This window comes from Salminus brasiliensis, chromosome 13, assembly GCF_030463535.1.
Source record: "Salminus brasiliensis chromosome 13, fSalBra1.hap2, whole genome shotgun sequence".
Classification (NCBI taxonomy): Eukaryota; Metazoa; Chordata; class Actinopteri; order Characiformes; family Bryconidae; genus Salminus; species Salminus brasiliensis.
In genome coordinates this window covers 27,511,431-27,529,151 of record NC_132890.1, presented here as the reverse complement: position 1 = coordinate 27,529,151, position 17,721 = coordinate 27,511,431, and the positions used below count along the sequence as shown (strand labels likewise).

Sequence of the window (17,721 nt, the reverse complement as noted above, 5' to 3'; positions counted from 1 at the left end):
ACACATCATAATTACAGAACTAAAAGCCATATCTCTATTATTACTGACAGGCCTGAACTCTATTCAACTCCCGCTGCCAGAGACACGCGGCCCTCAGGGAGCGCCAGGGAAAGGGAGAGATGTGGATATTAAACTGCTCGGCCATTTTTACTGGGTCTGGGGACACTAACAGGCTGGGAGCCATATGAATCTACATCAACACTGGGACAAAAGAAAAGTGTTATGGTCCATGCAGCCCGTCTGGTTCGAAAGGGGGGTGAGGCGGTCTGATTTGAATTCCTGGAAGCTGGCCTTACTGCTGCACACTGCCAGAACCATTTACAATGACAAGATTTTTAAAGACCATGAGGGATCAAGACAAGCACACACACACCCGAGTACTCAGACATAGACAAAAAACTCTGATACACACCAGTACAAATGCAGCCTCAAAAACTGCCTTAAAGCAGTAGTTCTTAAAAAAATATTGTCATCAATCTGCCCAGATGTGTTTGGTGTCTGAAGTTCGCCTCAGTTTTGCACTGAATCTAATGTAGCTAACCAGTACACAGGGCTAATGTAGCTAACCAGTACCAAACACTTATGTTAAACTGCACCAGTTAGCATCATGCAGACTTCATGCCTAAATCACCACACACTTGCCTCAAATAGACTTGTTTATGTGCTTTCTGTCACACAACAGGTATATGGCATACTGTTAGCTATAAAACTAAACAAATATGTGGAGGGGTGAGCGGGGCATACAACAGACAGTTGTTTTTTTCAAATAGTCATTTGATTTCTTTATAAGACTGGAGCTGACGTCACACCTTTCCTTATTCAACAAGTAGCTATCTAATTCATCACCCGAAACAATGAACACAAACTACATCACTAATCACTTACAGCTGCTACCGAAGGTAAAGGCATAATCTTGAAACATATGAAGCATATCTGGCATATGATTTTATTCAGAAAAGGTAAAAAGGTAAAGGTGCACGTATTTGTCACTGTACAGTGTGGACTGTACAGCGAAATGTGTCCTCCGCATTTAACCCATCTGGTAGTGAACACACACTCACACACACACATGTGTTAGGGGCAGTGAGTACACACACACACCCAGAGCGGTGGGCAGCCAACTCCAGCGCCCGGGGAGCAAAGAGGGTAAAGGGCCTTGCTCAAGGGCCCAACAGTGGCAGTACACAGGACACGAACTTTGGGTCAAATTCTATATGTATAAAACTTCAGAGGAATCTAACCCCTTAGACCCAATACACTTCTTCACTTTCATAAATATATTACTGTCATAAACAACATTTGTAAGTTTCATAGGCCCTAAAATAGAGCCCTGTGGGACTCCACAACTGAATACTAAACCAAATGGTTCCCAAATAATTCCTTATAGTACGATTAATAACTGAATAATAAACCTAGTATTCAAGAGGTTACATTTGAAGTGACTTTCAACATAAAGGTGACACAAAGGTGACGCAGGGTGTGTTTGTTCTGGCATGGCCATGCACACCTAACTCATTCCTTTGGCCACTGAGACTGTTTGGGGCTTACTGATGAGTTTATGTCAGTTATGTAAAATTATGATTCATCTGATTTAAAATAGGAAAAAATACAACAAAACAAGCCTGAATTTTTATCATATGCCTGTGCTATTAATTAGGTGGTCAATACTTTAAATTCCATTAGACTTACTCAAAGTCACTTCTACTTACTCTTACTCAAAATTGCAAATGCACCACAAATGTCTTTACTGGCTAAAATGCTGATGCAAAATGTGAAAGATTTCTGTTTGTTATTTGACTAGATGAGGCTTTTTATTACTCAGATCTGCTATGGGATACAAACAAATATAAGGCCTGGGAAAAAGTGAAGAAGTACAATGACTGCATTTCAGAGCACCAGATTTTTACAACTAACTGTTTTTGGATGCCTTGAGTAGCTCATTAGCTTGTAAGTGAGAAGAGCTTACTGAGCCCATTGCATTTAATCGGCTGTCAGTGATTTGCAGGACATGGTAAGATGGTGGAGGGGAAGTGAGTAAAGGATGAGCCCCTTAAGGAGTGCCAGATGTGCTTAACCTTATTTTTTCGTGGCATTGATTCCACAAGATGTTGAAAACATTACTCTGAGATTCTGGTTCATGTCGATATAATTGCAACACAGGTTTCCTGTAGAATTTTCAGCGCTTTCAAGCTAAAAGTTTCCCCAAATGTGTGCTTCTGGATTTAGATCCAGTACCTGGGAAGACCACTGAACACTGAACTCACTGTCATGTTCACAAAACCAGTTTGAGACTTTGTAACATAGTGCATTGCCATGCTGAAAGCAGCCATTAGAAGATGGGTAAGTTATGTCTGTCAAGGGAGGTACATGGTCAGCAACAGTACTCAAATAAGCTGTCATTCAAGCAATGACCGATCAATATTAAGGAACAATGCATCCAAAAAACATTACTGAAGCTGCTGGTATGTTTTCCTAATAAAATGCGTAGTGAATGTATATATACACACACAAACATCTGAGGCTCTAAGTGGTCCAGTGGACTAAGGTGCTGCCACTATGATCCCAGGATTGCTGGTTCAAATCCCGGGTCATACTAAGTGCCATCACCAGAGTCAATTGGCCTTGCTTTCTTAGGGGTGGGTAGCTGGCACTTCCTTCCCACATCACTCCTAGTGTAATGATGGTCAGCACAGTGTTCTGTTAGCTGTTGTATCAAAGCTTTTTCCACTTTCCCCTGCTTGCACCGGCTAACTAGCTATGCTGCAGTTTGAAATTCCTTGTGGCATGTTATTATAATTATTAATTATAAGTAAAAAATCTTAACATATATACATAAAACATCAAAACAATGCACAGCAGAGACCACCCCTTTCTTCCCTGCACCCCAGCATTCTGTATGTCCACTAATCTCAAAGTCCAGACGCTCTGACAATCTCCAGTTTGTGAGTGTTTGTCTATTTGCCTTGAGGCCAGAGACTACCTCGCTAACTCCATTTCTTCTTCTCTCTGAAACTCTTCTCTTTCTGCTGAGCGCATGCGACAGTTGGTGTGTGAAAAAGCCAACCTGGCTACGCTTCCCATAAAGATCTGCAATACGATCGTCATTAAACGCATGAGAGAGCCTAAGTGATATGATGATCACATTATGACATTTTTTGGGAAATGAAAACCTGCAGCGCAGAGTTCATGCCAGAGCTTGCCTGCTATATTACAAGCCATAAAACGTATCAGTGCTATTTTCAAGTTTAGGTGAACTCCAATGAAACCCTGTGCAGATTCTTGGAAGAACACCTTTTAACTCACTACAGTCTGTAGGGTCTGGGATCAGGCGGCCACTAAAGACAAAGACCAACCCAACCAACTATTGGACACAGATGGAATTTGGCCTCTACACACACATATACAAAAGCTCTATGCAATTACACAAGAACACCCTACGTATTCATAAACACACACACACACACACACACACACACACACACATATGTATAGACATAAACAGTGTCCTTTTATATTAAAATATAAAATAATAATATTTTGAAATATATAATACTGGAATATAAAATTCATAATAATGCATATAAGAATATAACATATATACTTCAGTCTACTGTATATTTTAAATAAATAAAGCATATTATTGATGACCTAATGCCATTTTACCCAGTTGAAACAATGGGTCCTCTACAGTAAACAAAATGTAACCACTGCTGTATGAGATCCCCTAGTGTGGACAGTTGCAGTTAATCAGACAATATTTTTGGACCTCTGTTTTTCTTGTAAAAAGAAGGTATTTACAAGATATTCCAGAGGTCACATGACCATGTCCACACTATCTGCCATTTTGAACTGATGATGTAATATTTCAGGGTAACACATATAAATAAAAACAATGACTATTCAGCATCACAATAAAGGTCTGAGAGATGATCCTCTGTGAGTTTGGAGTAGGCATGGCAAGGCCTGTGGTTTAAAAATATGATATGTCCACTGTAACAACATAACAGGGAAATTGTTTCTCCTATAAAGTCCTATAATTCTGTTTTGTCAGTGACAAACCCACCATCTACCAGTACCAGTCCAGTTTCCAATTTTGTAGCGCTTAATGGTCAATAAGTAAAGCTTACTAACCATCAATTAACATGTAACTTCTTTTCCCCTACATCTGGTGGTTTCTGGGTATTGCTGGATCCTAGTTCAGGTTTTATTAATGTCAGAAAAGTATTTTCAGCTAAATACAGAAACAGCTTGCACTTAAATAAACAGCCATCACTCAACACTGCTCACCAAAGGTGTTAGCGCACTTATTCGATTTGAGAATTTTCACTGTTTAATGAGGGACTCATGAATGCATCCACCTTTTCTATTAACGATATTTCAGTCATATACTGGAGAGCGATCGCTATGTGACACCCCCCACCACTACCACACACACACACATACACCCAACCCTTTCAGCTTATGCTTGTGCTTATTGCTAGCATGTAGGAGGGCAATGGCTTAAGAGTTTGAAATGGGGAGGTATAACCTGGCGGGAGGGTTAGAATCCATCAGGAGTTTAACAATAAGAAGAAGAAGAAGTGAAATCTATACAGATTAAGAAGGAGACAGAGTGGAGGCGGGATGCTGAGTGGGTGAGGTAAGCCGCTGCTTAAATATGAGCAACAGCCTGAATGGCAGGAAAGAATCCACTCAGTGTTCCACTCAAACTTTTGTGTACTTCGGGGTGTGTATTATTGGAATTCTTCCTTGTCGAACTGCAAAGAAAGTGTCAAAACAGAAAACTTCTTACAGAGCTGCAGAAAGGAGAGAACAAAGAGAGCAAGGGAAGAGGAGAATGAGTAGGAGGTGTTTGTATTGAGCTTGCTGAGAGCGACAGAGAGAGAGAGAGAGAGAGAGAGAGAGAGAGAGAGAGAGAGAGAGAGAGAGAGAAAGAGAAAGAGAGAGGGAGAGAGTATGGAAGAAGGAGCAGAGGAGGGAAAATGAAGGTGTGGAGACAGAAAGGGAAGGTGAGACAGTGAAACTGTGAAAGGCAGGTGTGTGCTGGGGAAAGAATGAATAGGTGTGAGAGTGAGAGAGAAAGAGAGAAAGAGAGAGAGATAGAGAGAGAGAGAGAGAGAGAGAGAGAGAGAGAGAGAGAGAGAGAGAAAGAGGAAGAGAGGTGGTGGGAGAGGAAGTGAAGGGTAGGTGCAAATGCATGAATTTATCAAACTGAATAGGAAAATGTTATTCATTACAAGATTCCAAGACTCATGATAGTAAAAGCAGACTGTAATAATGTAAATATATATATATATATATATATATATATATATATATATATATATATATATATATATATATATATATATATATATATATACACACACACACACACAATTTTTTATCATTTCCTATTCGCCCCCACCTATCACACATTATCACCAGTACTGGCAGGGTAAAGTACGGGCTCTGTGTCTACTAGCTCCCACATCCCTTAAAACTGCTGCTAACACCACGCCATTGCACAGCTGAACACGCCTAGAGAAGAACTCAAAAGAACTCAAAGAGACCTTAAAGGTTTATACATTTTATAAGCATTACTATGGAGCACATACACAAAAAAATGAGCAAAGCAGCAATGGAAGAGAGATGAAGGTGAGAGAGTGACACAAAGTAATGGACAGACCTAGAAGGACGTGCAGAAGAGGGAATGACACTGTGGCACATGGAGGGTGGGCTCCATGTAACTATGGGAAAAAGGGGGAGAGAGATGGAAGTGAAGAGACAGAGAGGGAGGTGTGTAGGTGCTGACCCTTACTGGCCCCATCAGGCCCCCGGAGCACGGTGCACTCCTCAATCTGCCCAAATGCTTCAAACAGCCGGCGCACGTCCTCCTCACTCTGCTGCTTCCCCAACATCCCTACAAACAGCTTCCGGTCTTCTGAGAAAGAGAGAAAGAGAGAGAGAGAGAGAGAGAGAGAGAGAGAGAGAGAGAGAGAGAGAGAGAGAGAGAGAGAGAAATGCAGAGAGTATAATTACATACATACAGTTACAGCACAGCGCTTCCCAATCTGTGGCATCTGGCCAAGATGTTAGCAGCAGATGTGTTAAGTACTGTTAGTTGTGAGGTGGGGCCTCCATTGATCACATAAATGAGCCTTAAGCACACATGACCCTGTTCTTCATTGGAGCACGTTTGGTAGGTACTGACCACTGCATACTCGTAACACCTCACAAGACCTGCTTGACGTTGTGGAGATGCTTAGATCTGGTCGTCTAGCCACTGTAAACTGGGATCTTATCAAAGTGGCTCAGATTCTTACGCTTGCCCATTTTCCCTGCTTCCAACACACCGCCTTCAAGAACTGACACAACTGAACAAGACCGAATGGAATTTGGCCTTTGCCTTTAACCATACTAGTGAGCAAACACACACACACAGTGGACAGTAAGCATCACTGGGCAGCCATGGGGAGCAGAGAAGGTTAAGGGCCTTGATCAAGGGCTCAACAGTGGCACTTTACCAAGCCCAGGTTTGAACCCACAACCCTGTCATTGATAGCCTGGTGCTCCAACTGGTGGGCCACCACAGCCCCACTAATGTATATTCCAATCCTTGATGGGTGCCACTGTAACGAGGTGATGAATGTCATTCGCTTCAGTGGTTTTAATGTTATGGCTGATCGGTGTATACATCATGTGAAAATGATGGTAATGCAATTACATTTCAAACACATTCATTTTTATTGGGTAATCTGGCATGAAATACTGACATAATGTAAAGAGCAGCTGGTGTCTTTTTAACATTGTAAAAAAAAAAAAGTAGGCTTAAATGTGTGTGTGTGTGTGTGTGTGCACTGACTGATATATACACTGAGGTATGATAAACAGCATTAAATGCTTGGCAGCACTGTAACATGGTCACGCCAATAAAGCTTCTTTGAGTTGAGCTCAAAAATGAGAGCGAGAGAGAGAGAGAGAGAGAGAGAGAGAGAGAGAGAGGGAGAGAGATATTACATTATTATGGCATTAAAGACTCTATGAAATGGCCGGATACACTGAGGGGTTCAAACGAGGGAAGAAGCAAAATAGAAAGCCGAGTTAGAGACAGAGAGCGACAGAGAGAGAGTGAGGCTGTGAAAAGGAGAACAAATGTAACTCACCCGCTTTCTCAACCACTATCAGGGTTCTGCAGAACTATATGGTTTATACAGATACACACACACCTCACGCACATACCCACACCGCACAGACACACACTCTCATCATCTCGACTCTCCGCTTTTAACCCTCTGTGAGACATACGTGGCTTTTCTGAACTATTTCTGGAAGGTTCTGTAATCTTTGACGCAAGAGCTGTCAGGAAAGCCTTCAGTGTCAAAAGTAAGAAAAAAAAAGTGATGCAAAGTCTTCAGGTAAAAACTTCACTCCGGAACCAAGTCATTCTTCATGCTAGTTTTACAGAATGAACGGCAGGAACCTGCATCAACGACATGTGTGTTATGTATATGACATGTACAGGCCCCAGTCCGGTCCAGCGAGGCTGTTCAGTGAAGTCCAGTCTGTCTGACCACCCACTGAGGTCTCGGCTGATGTAACAAACCAGCAAGCGCAGTGTTTCCACCTTAAATCCAGAAGGAGTTGATCAGTCGAGACAGGTTTGGTCTCTAAAAGATACTTCCTGAAATAATAAAAAACAACTAGATTGGTTGATGAGGATTTGTGCTGCTCTTGCTGGTCTTGCTGGTTCTAGTCTGGTGCTGGTTTAGCACCAGTTCACCAGCCTCCAAATCACAAAAATAATGTAGAACACAAAACTTCACAAACATCTCATAATCTGGTAAATATAAACAAATATATTATTCCAAGCCCTTTTGCAACATTTCTATTGGTCAATTCATCATGAAATTTTGTCATAAAAGAACAACTGTCCAATTATGTCAAAATAAAATATATAAATACAAAGCTTTTGCTTGAACGCGACTTTGAGCCTGTTTACACCTGGTCACTGCATGTGACTTCATATAGTATCTGGATTGTATCCTGCAAAGCTTTTAGCCACATGCATTTACACCATCAAACGTGTATCCGGTGAGTCAGACTGAAATCCGACTGCTGTGCGGGATGGAACGCTGCACAGCAGGTATTATTACTGGTGTTTGAGTTGTACTGGGAGGAGTTGAGGTTGTGGAAGGCGTCTTGGAGAGATGGATGTGTTTACATTGCTATAACATGTGACTCAAATGCGTCTTTTAAAGATGCTAGAAGTGATCTGGTGTAAACGGGGTCTCTATGCTTTTGTTTTGTTTTGTTCTTAATGGGAAATGGATGGATGCTTATGGTCAGCCTACATTCTCCCCGTTTGAACTGCCCTCCAGTTAAAAATGACAGAAGCAAACTTCAGACTTTAAACAAGTCTCGGCTGATCAACCACATCTGAGATAAGGGGGGAAATCAGGTAAACCTGTTTTTCCGCTGAATCATTCGTTTGAACATGCTCCACTGAGTCCCTGATGAATACAGCGATGACACCAGCTGTTTTGTCTCATCAAAGAGACAGAGACAAGCACTGGAAAAAAAAAAAACTTGCCAACTTGTTTAAAGTTTGTATGAATGCACAAAACCTTAAAAAAGGATTCTCTCCTGACCCAAATACATACCATTAAGTCATGTTTAATCTCTCAAGCTAAACCTTTTTACTATAATCTCTGTATTTCCATAGCATGAGACAGATCATTTATCTCCTCTACCTTACTGCTCTTTTACATTATGCATCGGATCTCTCAGAGCGCTGTGGAATGAAGTGTATAAAACGTCTGGAGACGGAGAGGTGCAGAGAGATAGAGCAGGGAAAGAGACATATGCGTACATAAGAGAGAGAGAGAGAGAGAGGGAGAGACTCTGCTGTCTGCTGGTTTCATTGGTGGGTTCCCATCACTTTTATGTGCTAGTATTGTGCATATCTGCTGCTCTACTGAAATGGAATTAGCTGCTCATTTACAAATAAAACTCCATCGCTCCAATTATTGTTGAGCAGCCGATTAACCAATAATGTTTCTCCAACTTCACCACGTTGTCTCCAATAAAACTTTAATGAATCAAATGTTTCTGCTCTTTCTGCAGAGCAAAGAAATATTCCACAAAAACACAAAGATGAGGATAGAAAGCAAAGAAGGCAAACACAAACATCTGGAGGGCAGGAATTTTAAGATCTTTCTGACAGATGTGGAAGCAAGATGCATACAGCCACACAGGCAGCTATCCTAAGGGAGATCTCCCAAACTCAGATGTCTTTGCATTCAAATGAGAATTTGAGGATTTTATGGTTCTGTGAGTCGTTATTTGTTTGTTTATTTGTTTGTTTATGTGATTAGGTCTGATGTGTTCCTATTTTCTATTGCAATTATGTTATATAAGTGTCTTGGTTCGTGTGTTCATGTGAAAAACCTTATACTGTAATTGGTTTCTTAAGGAATCATATTTATTATTTATAATCACTATATTTAATGTTATTTCTTATTTTGTTGTTTTTCATTTGAGTTAAACATCTCTATTAAAATATTGTTAAAATTAGATTTTTTTTCTCCCAATTTGGTCTTGCCAACTGACCCACCTATATGCAGGTCCCCTAGCACTAGCCAGGCTTTTCTCTAATACATGTCAAGCCAACCACTCTCTCTCTCTTTTCAAACTGCCACCATTACGCCATAGCCAGGCAGCCAACATACTCAGAGGAAAGCAGACACCAAAACAATCACCTTCAGTCCTTCAGTTCTCAGATAGCTGATCAGATTACAGCAGTTCTGTGCAAGGCTCTTCGGTCACTGGATGTTTTGGTTCCTTGTTCAACCACTAGATGAACTATGGAGGTTGAGCACAGCTACAGAAACCCATTAGAGCCAGTGTTGTACTCCGCTCCATGTGCTGCATTCGTCATTCTGGAGGGTTTTTTAATGTATCTGTCTCAAACTCAAAAGCAGGAAAGACTTTTAACACCACTTACCGGATAGCCCTCTTGAGAATGGAGTATAGAAACAAACACCACTAACAGAACAGAACAGCAAACAGTGCCGACCACATTTAACCACGACCAAAGTTACAACAGCAGCATTCGGAAAAATAAAGTAATCCCATCCGAAGCAATGGAATTTTTAGTGCTAGATAAGCAGCGCTTTTTAGCAATGTGTCCACCTTGAGCACCACAGTTCAGGAATTCCTGACCTCTCCAAGTTCTGGTGTTCGGAGTTCTGCAGCATTTTAAATGTGGTTGATTTCACAAGCTAAGTTACATTTCACTTTGTGAGACAATTCACTGAACATTACAGAAGCCCTTCACAATGATGCATTACCAAGTCTGTCTGGAAACGTTAATGTAGCCTCCTGCCCTGCCCTCAATCACCTAAAAGACAACTGGTAATCAGTCCATCTGTATAAACAAGAAATTAATTAAACCTGCATTTTATTAAAAGAATAATAATAAAATAATAAAAATAGTGACTTTAGTTCAGTAAAACACAAGATATTTTAAGTAGCCTAACCCCAGCTAACATGCCCATGTGGGGCCTGTATTGTTGGTCCAACTGGGAACCAGAATGTTTTGTCTATAGTTTCCATGTTGGCCCCACATGTGGATGCCCATTAAGGTCAGTGATGGACCATGAGGGGTTGAATACCTGCTTAATCTGGGTTGCAATCTGCACATGGAGCCTAGGTGTGACCGGAACTATAATGATGGGGCTAACTTGAGAAGCTTAACTTCCAAAAAAGGGCATAGCTTCACAGTGAGTGTGTACAATAAACTGACCAGTGAGTGAAGAATGGCAGTGCAACGTTTTACCACATGCATTATCTAAAGGAACTGAAGAGACTTTGAATACCAAAGGGTCAGCTTGGCCCCACAAAATAAAACTATATAGAATTTAAATGGTGTTTACTTTGCAAACTGCATCATAGCAAAACACAACTTTTAACTATGGTTAACAGTGTCTTATTTACTGCAAACACACATATTCAACAACTGACGTGCATATCAAGTATGTTAGTCTTTAAATCTGTAGAACTGTTGTAAGAATAGCTCTGTTTACGTTCTGTATGTCTGAACACAGCTCTCCTCCCTGTCTTTCAGAGCCGCTGGTTAATGACCTTGCATCTAATCTCGTAATCGCGACAGTAGTGGTGGGTTCATTTAGAATAAGGCGTACCTGAAAACCGTCTTTCCTTGCGCAGTCCAAATTAAGCATTTTTTATTACTGTGCTTTTTGTTACAACCCATGCTGTGTGTACTGTGTACCATCATACCGCCCAGCAGTACATGAGCAGAAGTCTCAGCATTTGTGCAAAAAGCAAGAGCAAACAGCAGCCCCGGTCTTTACATTTCAAATGGCGGAGAAAGTGTTTTCAGATTAAACACAGTTTCTCTGCTTCTGTTCTCTCTCTCTCTCTCTCTCTCTCTCTCTCTCTCTCTCTCTCTCTCATTATCTCTCTCTCTCTCTCTATCTATGCACTGCTTGTGCCCCCGTGGTGCTCCAGCCTTAAGGGAATGCAGACTCACTCGCCATCAGGGCCCTTTCGCAGACCTAATGTCAGCTTTACAAGGCTAATTAACTAGCCATGAGAACAATGAGAGAACATTTCCAACGTGTTAGCAAAGGCTAAAAAAATAAATCACCCTCACTGGAAGATGTTGGGAGGGAGGCGAGCGAGTGTTCTTCTGAGCTTCTCCTCAGGGAGGGTCAGAGAGAAAAATTGAATTTGTAGTCCGCTATCTTTTCATTGCCAGACCTCCTGGTTATAATTCATCTCTCTCTCACTCTCTCTCTCTCTCTCTCTCCTTTTCCTTCTCCATATTCTCTCTCCCCCTTTGTCTCACTGCCCATCTCTCTTTTTCCTTTTCTCTCTCTCTCTCTCTCTCTCTCTCTCTCTCTCATGTCCCCTTTCTTCTCTCTCGCCCACTGTCTTCCCCATTCCCCATTCTCTTTTCTCCCTCTATATCTCTCATTCTCTTTCCCTCTCTCACTTTTTTACATTCTGTTTTTTCTCTTTCTCTCTATACCCATTTAATCTGTCATCCTCCACTCTCTCTCTCTTCCCATGTTCTCTTTTCCTTCTCATTCTCCTTCTGGTTGCCCAATGTCTCTCTCCATACTCTCTCTCTCTCTCTCTCTCTCTTTTTCTTGCTTAATATTCTCTTCTTTCTCATTCCTCTTCATTTTCCCATTCTCTCTCTGTGTCGCTCTCTCTCTCTGTCTCTTTCTCTCTGTTACACAGTCTGACCACAAGATGATGTAAATCTACACCATATAAACAACATAATTTATCATGCTCTGAACACACACACACACACACACACACACACACACACACACACACACACATACCAACAGAAGAATATGGATTTCAATTAATTAGCCCACTTTGCACCTGTCTCCTTGACTGATCCTATTGGATTCTTTGAGGTTTTTTTTTTTTTTTTTTTACCCATGGCTGGACGTTAGAGTGCGTTTCTGAAGAGCAGTAGAGTAGAGCCTCTAAAAGCCTCTCGACACAAAGCACTGCTTAGCCTTCAGCTCAGCTCAGCTTCTCAATACATATTTAAATCAATAGTTAGCGAGAGGGGGCACATGATTCCCATGCAGAGCATGGTGAGATTCCTCACATGCTGTACATGGACTAAAGCAGGACTGCTGTTTAATAGCAGTTCACACTGAGGAGTCAACCTTACTACTCACTCACACTTATATCCTTTAGATTAAGCACTTCCTCTTTTCCCATGCTAAGCCGGCTAAGGCTCTGTTCACATTGCGAACTGCACTGCTCCAAATTATTGCTCAGATTCAAGGCTTTTTTAATGTGCCTTTGCCCTAAAATGACCCACATGCACAACGTTTAGATTACATGCCTGATGCATGTGTTACAATAAGGCAATAGAACACGGGAGGCAGTGTGTTATCTCAAAATATACAGGAGGTAGATCCAGCTACGCAAGCTGAGTAGTGCAGAAGCGTTAGAACCCTGCTGTCCTTTTACTCTGCTGAACGCCGTTAAACCGTTAAAGAACTTAAGACGTTTCTGTGACGTAGCAACAAGCTGCAAACTTATGTAATGCTCCGTTGTAATGTCTCCCTCTGCTGGCCTCAGTGAGGAGGTCATGCACTGGTGCATAGTCATGTGCTCTAATGTGCAAGGGCTAAGCTCCGCCTCTCACCTGAGGCTCATCTTCAGCCCATAAGTGCTGTTCATGACTGGATTAATTAGGACTCCTCTATAAGTTTAGAGTGCTCTTCATGAAGTCACTGTTTCACTACCATTCTTTGACGTGTTTGGTGTTACTTTGTTGTTCCTTTTGGTTTTGACCTTCTGCATTGTTCTGCTACTTGAATTATGGTCTGTTATACCTGCCTACCTGTTTTCTGACCTCTGCCTGTCCTGATGACCAGTATTGCTGTAGCCCTAATAAAGTCCCTCTGCACATGCAGCCTGCCTCAAGCCTTATGCTACATACGCTCACGGCTCAAATGATGAATTTCTTACTTTAAGTATTATAAAATAATAATTTCAGTTTATATTAGCAGTGCTTTAATATTTTGTACTTATTTTTACTTCCCTATCTACCCTGAATGTATCAGATGCTTCATTACTGCTACTTGACAGATGTGTTGCCGAGGTTTCTGATTGTCTGCCTTTCTTATGAGTTTTTGCACAGTACAGCTATGAGACTTTCCAGGCTGGCTGATGAAGTGACTCTACATCGCGAATGTTTCCAAGGCCGTCTGCTGGAGTGATGACGAGGCAGCAGAGAGGTTTCCCAGACCTGCCACCAGAGTGACTCTATGCAGCCGGGATGTTTCCCGGGCTGGCAATGTCTGTACATAAGGACTCTATCTGGGCAAGCGACTTTGTCTGGGGATTTTTCCTTCTGCCTGCTGGGGAACTGTGTGTGTGTGTGTGTGTGTGTGTGTGTGTGTGTGTGTGTGCATTGTGGCTGTTTTTGTTGATTGTGTTGTTGTTGCTAATGCAAAGTGCCCTTGAGAAAGGCACTATAAAAATACAAAAAGTTCTCAGGCATGCCTCCTTCCACAGCTCTCTCCCCCCCATCCCTACCATCTCTCTCTTTCTCTCTCGCTCTCCTCTCTCTCCGCTGAAAGCAGGGGAAATTGTCTGGAAAATGAATAGCTGTCAGTCTGCTGCCACGTCCAGACAAGTGGACGGCCCTCATTCTACAAATGCAAATAACAAAAAGGAGGATCAAAAGAGTTATCAAAACACTAGTGACATCTGACAATTGCTTGTCTCAGGAAGCCTTTTCATTTCAGCTCGCTATATTAAAAATTAATGGATTTCGCACAGGCGCCATATGCTGTCAAGACTGATGCTCCTCTCAGTGGAATAAAGTGCTACTTTTTCTTGTAGGCTGTATGCTTGTGCAGCATTCCCTCACTGTTGCCTCCCCCCTCTTTAGATCTCAAAGGGAAAGGGGATTGAGTTGTTGGGGAAACCTACTTAGACAAAGTTCTCTTTCCCTCTTTTGTTTGCAAATATGTCAACTCCCCAAACAATTAGTCTCAGGCAGCAGTATTGGGTGGTTAACATGTTTTTTTAATGACCGCCACATTTTACCAGCAACTCTGAGCCAGCCAGAGCCAGCAAAGAACGATTCCGGTTTTCCGATTCATGGAGAAAGTGAGCTATCGGGGAAAGGGAAAAAAAGCGGACAGCTGCCTCTGACGATAAAAAGGCTCCTGCTGAGGGGCCTGTGGGTGTATTTCAAAGGCAGTGTATATATGTGTGTTTGTGTGTGTGAGTGAGTGTGTGTGTGAAGGCGGTACATCAGAGAGCACTATGCTGATAGTCTTGTTACTTGGCTCTAGTGCTGCTACTGCTTGGCTCTGGCATTCAGCACTGTCCTGTCATGGACAGCGTCAAAGTCTGTCCACACTCACAGAGCTGTGTGTTTTGATAGGATCATACAAAGAAATGCATGCTATACCTGTATGGTCATCTGTACTGACACATCGCACAAGATTGTTCTGAAATAACCTGGTCTGGTTAATGTTTATAGTACTAAGTAAGGTTCCCTTTGGTGTACTTTTAGAGAACTAAGAAGAGAACTAAACAGTCCAGTCAAACCAAGTTACAGGCTTCAAATTTGGAAAGCATTAAATATAGTGTGATGCGGCTAAACACGTGCGGCTATACGTACATATGAACTGGAACTGTGTTCTGTGGAGTGACTAGGCACCACTGGCATATGTGTTTCAGAACCAATCATCCATCATCAATGCCAGAGCTCAGTACCTGATGTTGTTGTGGTTAAACACAATCCAATTCTCATCACAATCTTTTAACAGTTACTGTAAAGCCTTTCCAGACATATGAAGGCTGGTACTGCGAAAATGGGGGACCATCTCCTCATTAATGTCCCAGGTGCTCATCTGGATTAAGATCTGATGACTGTGAATGATATAGCATATGATTTAAACCATTACTCATCAAACCATTTGATGACCCCTGGTGCCCTGTAGATGGGGGCACTGTCATGCTGAAAGAGACCACTCCCATCAGGATAGAAATGTCTCATACTACACTAAAGGAGATCATTCATATTGACTTAGCATTGATTTGAGTGACCCTTCTATCTGAGACAATGATTACCAGCCCTGCTCTGGGAGATCTACCTTCATGTAGACTTTAGCCATAGCTATTATCCACCCCCCCCCCCCCCCCCATCCATCTAAATCAAATGACTATCTTAAGTAGGCCTTGATTAGCTGAATGAGGTGTAGTAGATTTGAGTTAAAGGTGAAAGCTGCTTCTCATGGAGGCTCCCCAGGAGAAGGGTTTGGGACAACTGCTCTAAGGGGACAAGCAGACTCAAGCAGACCCCTCCAAAAGCACAACAGAAAACAGGCTCTTTCTTTCAATTTGTCACTGTGGATGTCTAATTTACATGTTAGTAATGGCTTAAATCTAAATTCAGAAGTAAGTTAGCGTGAATAGTGGGTACCATGCATGATTTCCGGTTCACTGACAGCACCTCACTCTAAAAGCTTAACTTCATTGGTATGCAGAGATGGCCATTGCTATCGATTAGCATTTAGCTTCATACACAAATTTTTGTTTTCCATTGGACAGCCGGTCCTCTGGAGCAGGCAAAACAATCTGGAGCTGAACATTCTCAAAACAGTAGAGATGACAGTGGATCTTAAGAGAAGACCCCAAGTCTAACACCAACATGGACTATCACAAAAAAATGGCAGAAAATGAAGATTTACTATGCACATATATAAAAGGCTGTTTCCATACCTAAACCCACACCACAGTTTGCCTTTTTGTGACAATAAACCTTTTTTTATTTCAGTTTTTTAGTTCAGTTGGCTTCACACAGCAATGACTGAATTTTACCAGATAATAAATGTTTGCTCTCATGTTGAAAGTTGTTTGGTGTGGACTATCACAGAAGTTTCTACATGAACCCCCATCCAGCCACAGCATCCTAACTACCTGTGTGTTCTCAGTGTCATCAAAATATGGTTTCTCCCTAGCATTTGGATCAAAAGTTATTTTAAGATGATGTTCAGCACACCAGGCATGTCCAAACATTTGACTGGTACTGTACGCTGTGTGTGTGTACATTGTGTGATCAGTACGTATCTACTGGTCAAGCTAAATAATGAGATAGACTCTCATTTTGATAAAGAAATAAGGAATTGAGGAATTACTTTAATTCACCATTCACCCAATAATATTACGCTAAAACTAATTAACTAATAAAATAGAAAAGTTATAATTAGGGAATTATGGAATAACATACATTCACCAGTCACTTAATAATATTATGCCAAAACACAGAGAGTCTAAAATAGTGACTAATCTGAGTGAGCAATTTTCATCAGTACATTCAACTGAAACTCCATTTCCCACAAATTAATATGTTTTCCAATTTGGAATAACAATATGTTTTCTGTCATTTCCAGTGTTTTCATAATTTTGCTTGTGGAAAATATCATGCCTCATTTAATTATCTAATACAACAATATTTGTTATTAACAGGAACATTATCATCAACTTGGGATAAAACCCATTGGGTAGATTCTGCTTATTATTAGGCTGCTCATTTTTTTTAGCTCTTCTCTAGAAATATAATCATAATCTGTTAAGCAAAAAAAGTGTAATTGCTTCCTCTGTCAAATATAGGCCTCTGAACTTTTGTCCATTACAAAATGAGCCAACATTGCTTAGTGCAATAGTCCTCTCCTACAAGGCAATCAAAATGAATGCAGAGCAAACGGTAAGTTATTGCTTTTATGAGCCGGAGATTGAAAAGTGCTTGAAGGTGAGTGTAAAAGGCAGCATTCAGGGCTGCTCTGACTTTTACTTTGTCTAGGATTAGGTTGAAGGGCTTCATCTGCATGATGTTTGCAGAAGATCTCTCATTGGGTGAAAGTTCTGCATTGTTGACATGCCTCAGGCCTCGTTTGCTAATTAAGGTCTGAGGTCTTATCAAAAACAATCTGAGCCTTAGCAACACAGGGGCCAAAACTTTTGCACAGGCCTCTTTGAGGATTTAGATTTTCTATCGTTTTTTTGTTATGAAAGACAAAGTACTACTCAAGTCTAATATAGGCCTCTCGAGTTTTGTCCATTACAGAACGAACAGACATTGCTTAGTGCAATAGCTCTCTCCTTCAAGGCAATCTAAATGAATGCCGAGCAAACTGTAAATTATTGCTTTTATGAGCC

At 41.4% G+C, this 17,721-nt stretch overlaps 1 protein-coding gene across 7 annotated transcripts in view; it reads right to left on the bottom strand.

Moving 5' to 3' along the window:
- Window positions 1-17,721, bottom strand: part of celf6 (CUGBP Elav-like family member 6) — a 189,695-nt gene that overhangs the window by 46,930 nt on the left and 125,044 nt on the right. For 4 of the 7 annotated variants that reach the window (XR_011980820.1, XR_011980819.1, XR_011980822.1 and 1 more), the window contains exon 4: window positions 5,795-5,923. The exons of 1 other annotated variant lie outside the window; for it this stretch is intronic. Coding sequence is in view for 1 of the 6 variants with exons in the window: in XM_072695825.1 (XP_072551926.1) it covers window positions 5,795-5,923 (129 nt within the window). In the remaining 5 variants the exon portion in view is untranslated. The remainder of the gene's footprint in view (window positions 1-5,794; window positions 5,924-17,721) is intronic. 2 more of the 7 variants (XR_011980823.1, XR_011980821.1) reach the window with 2 other exon arrangements.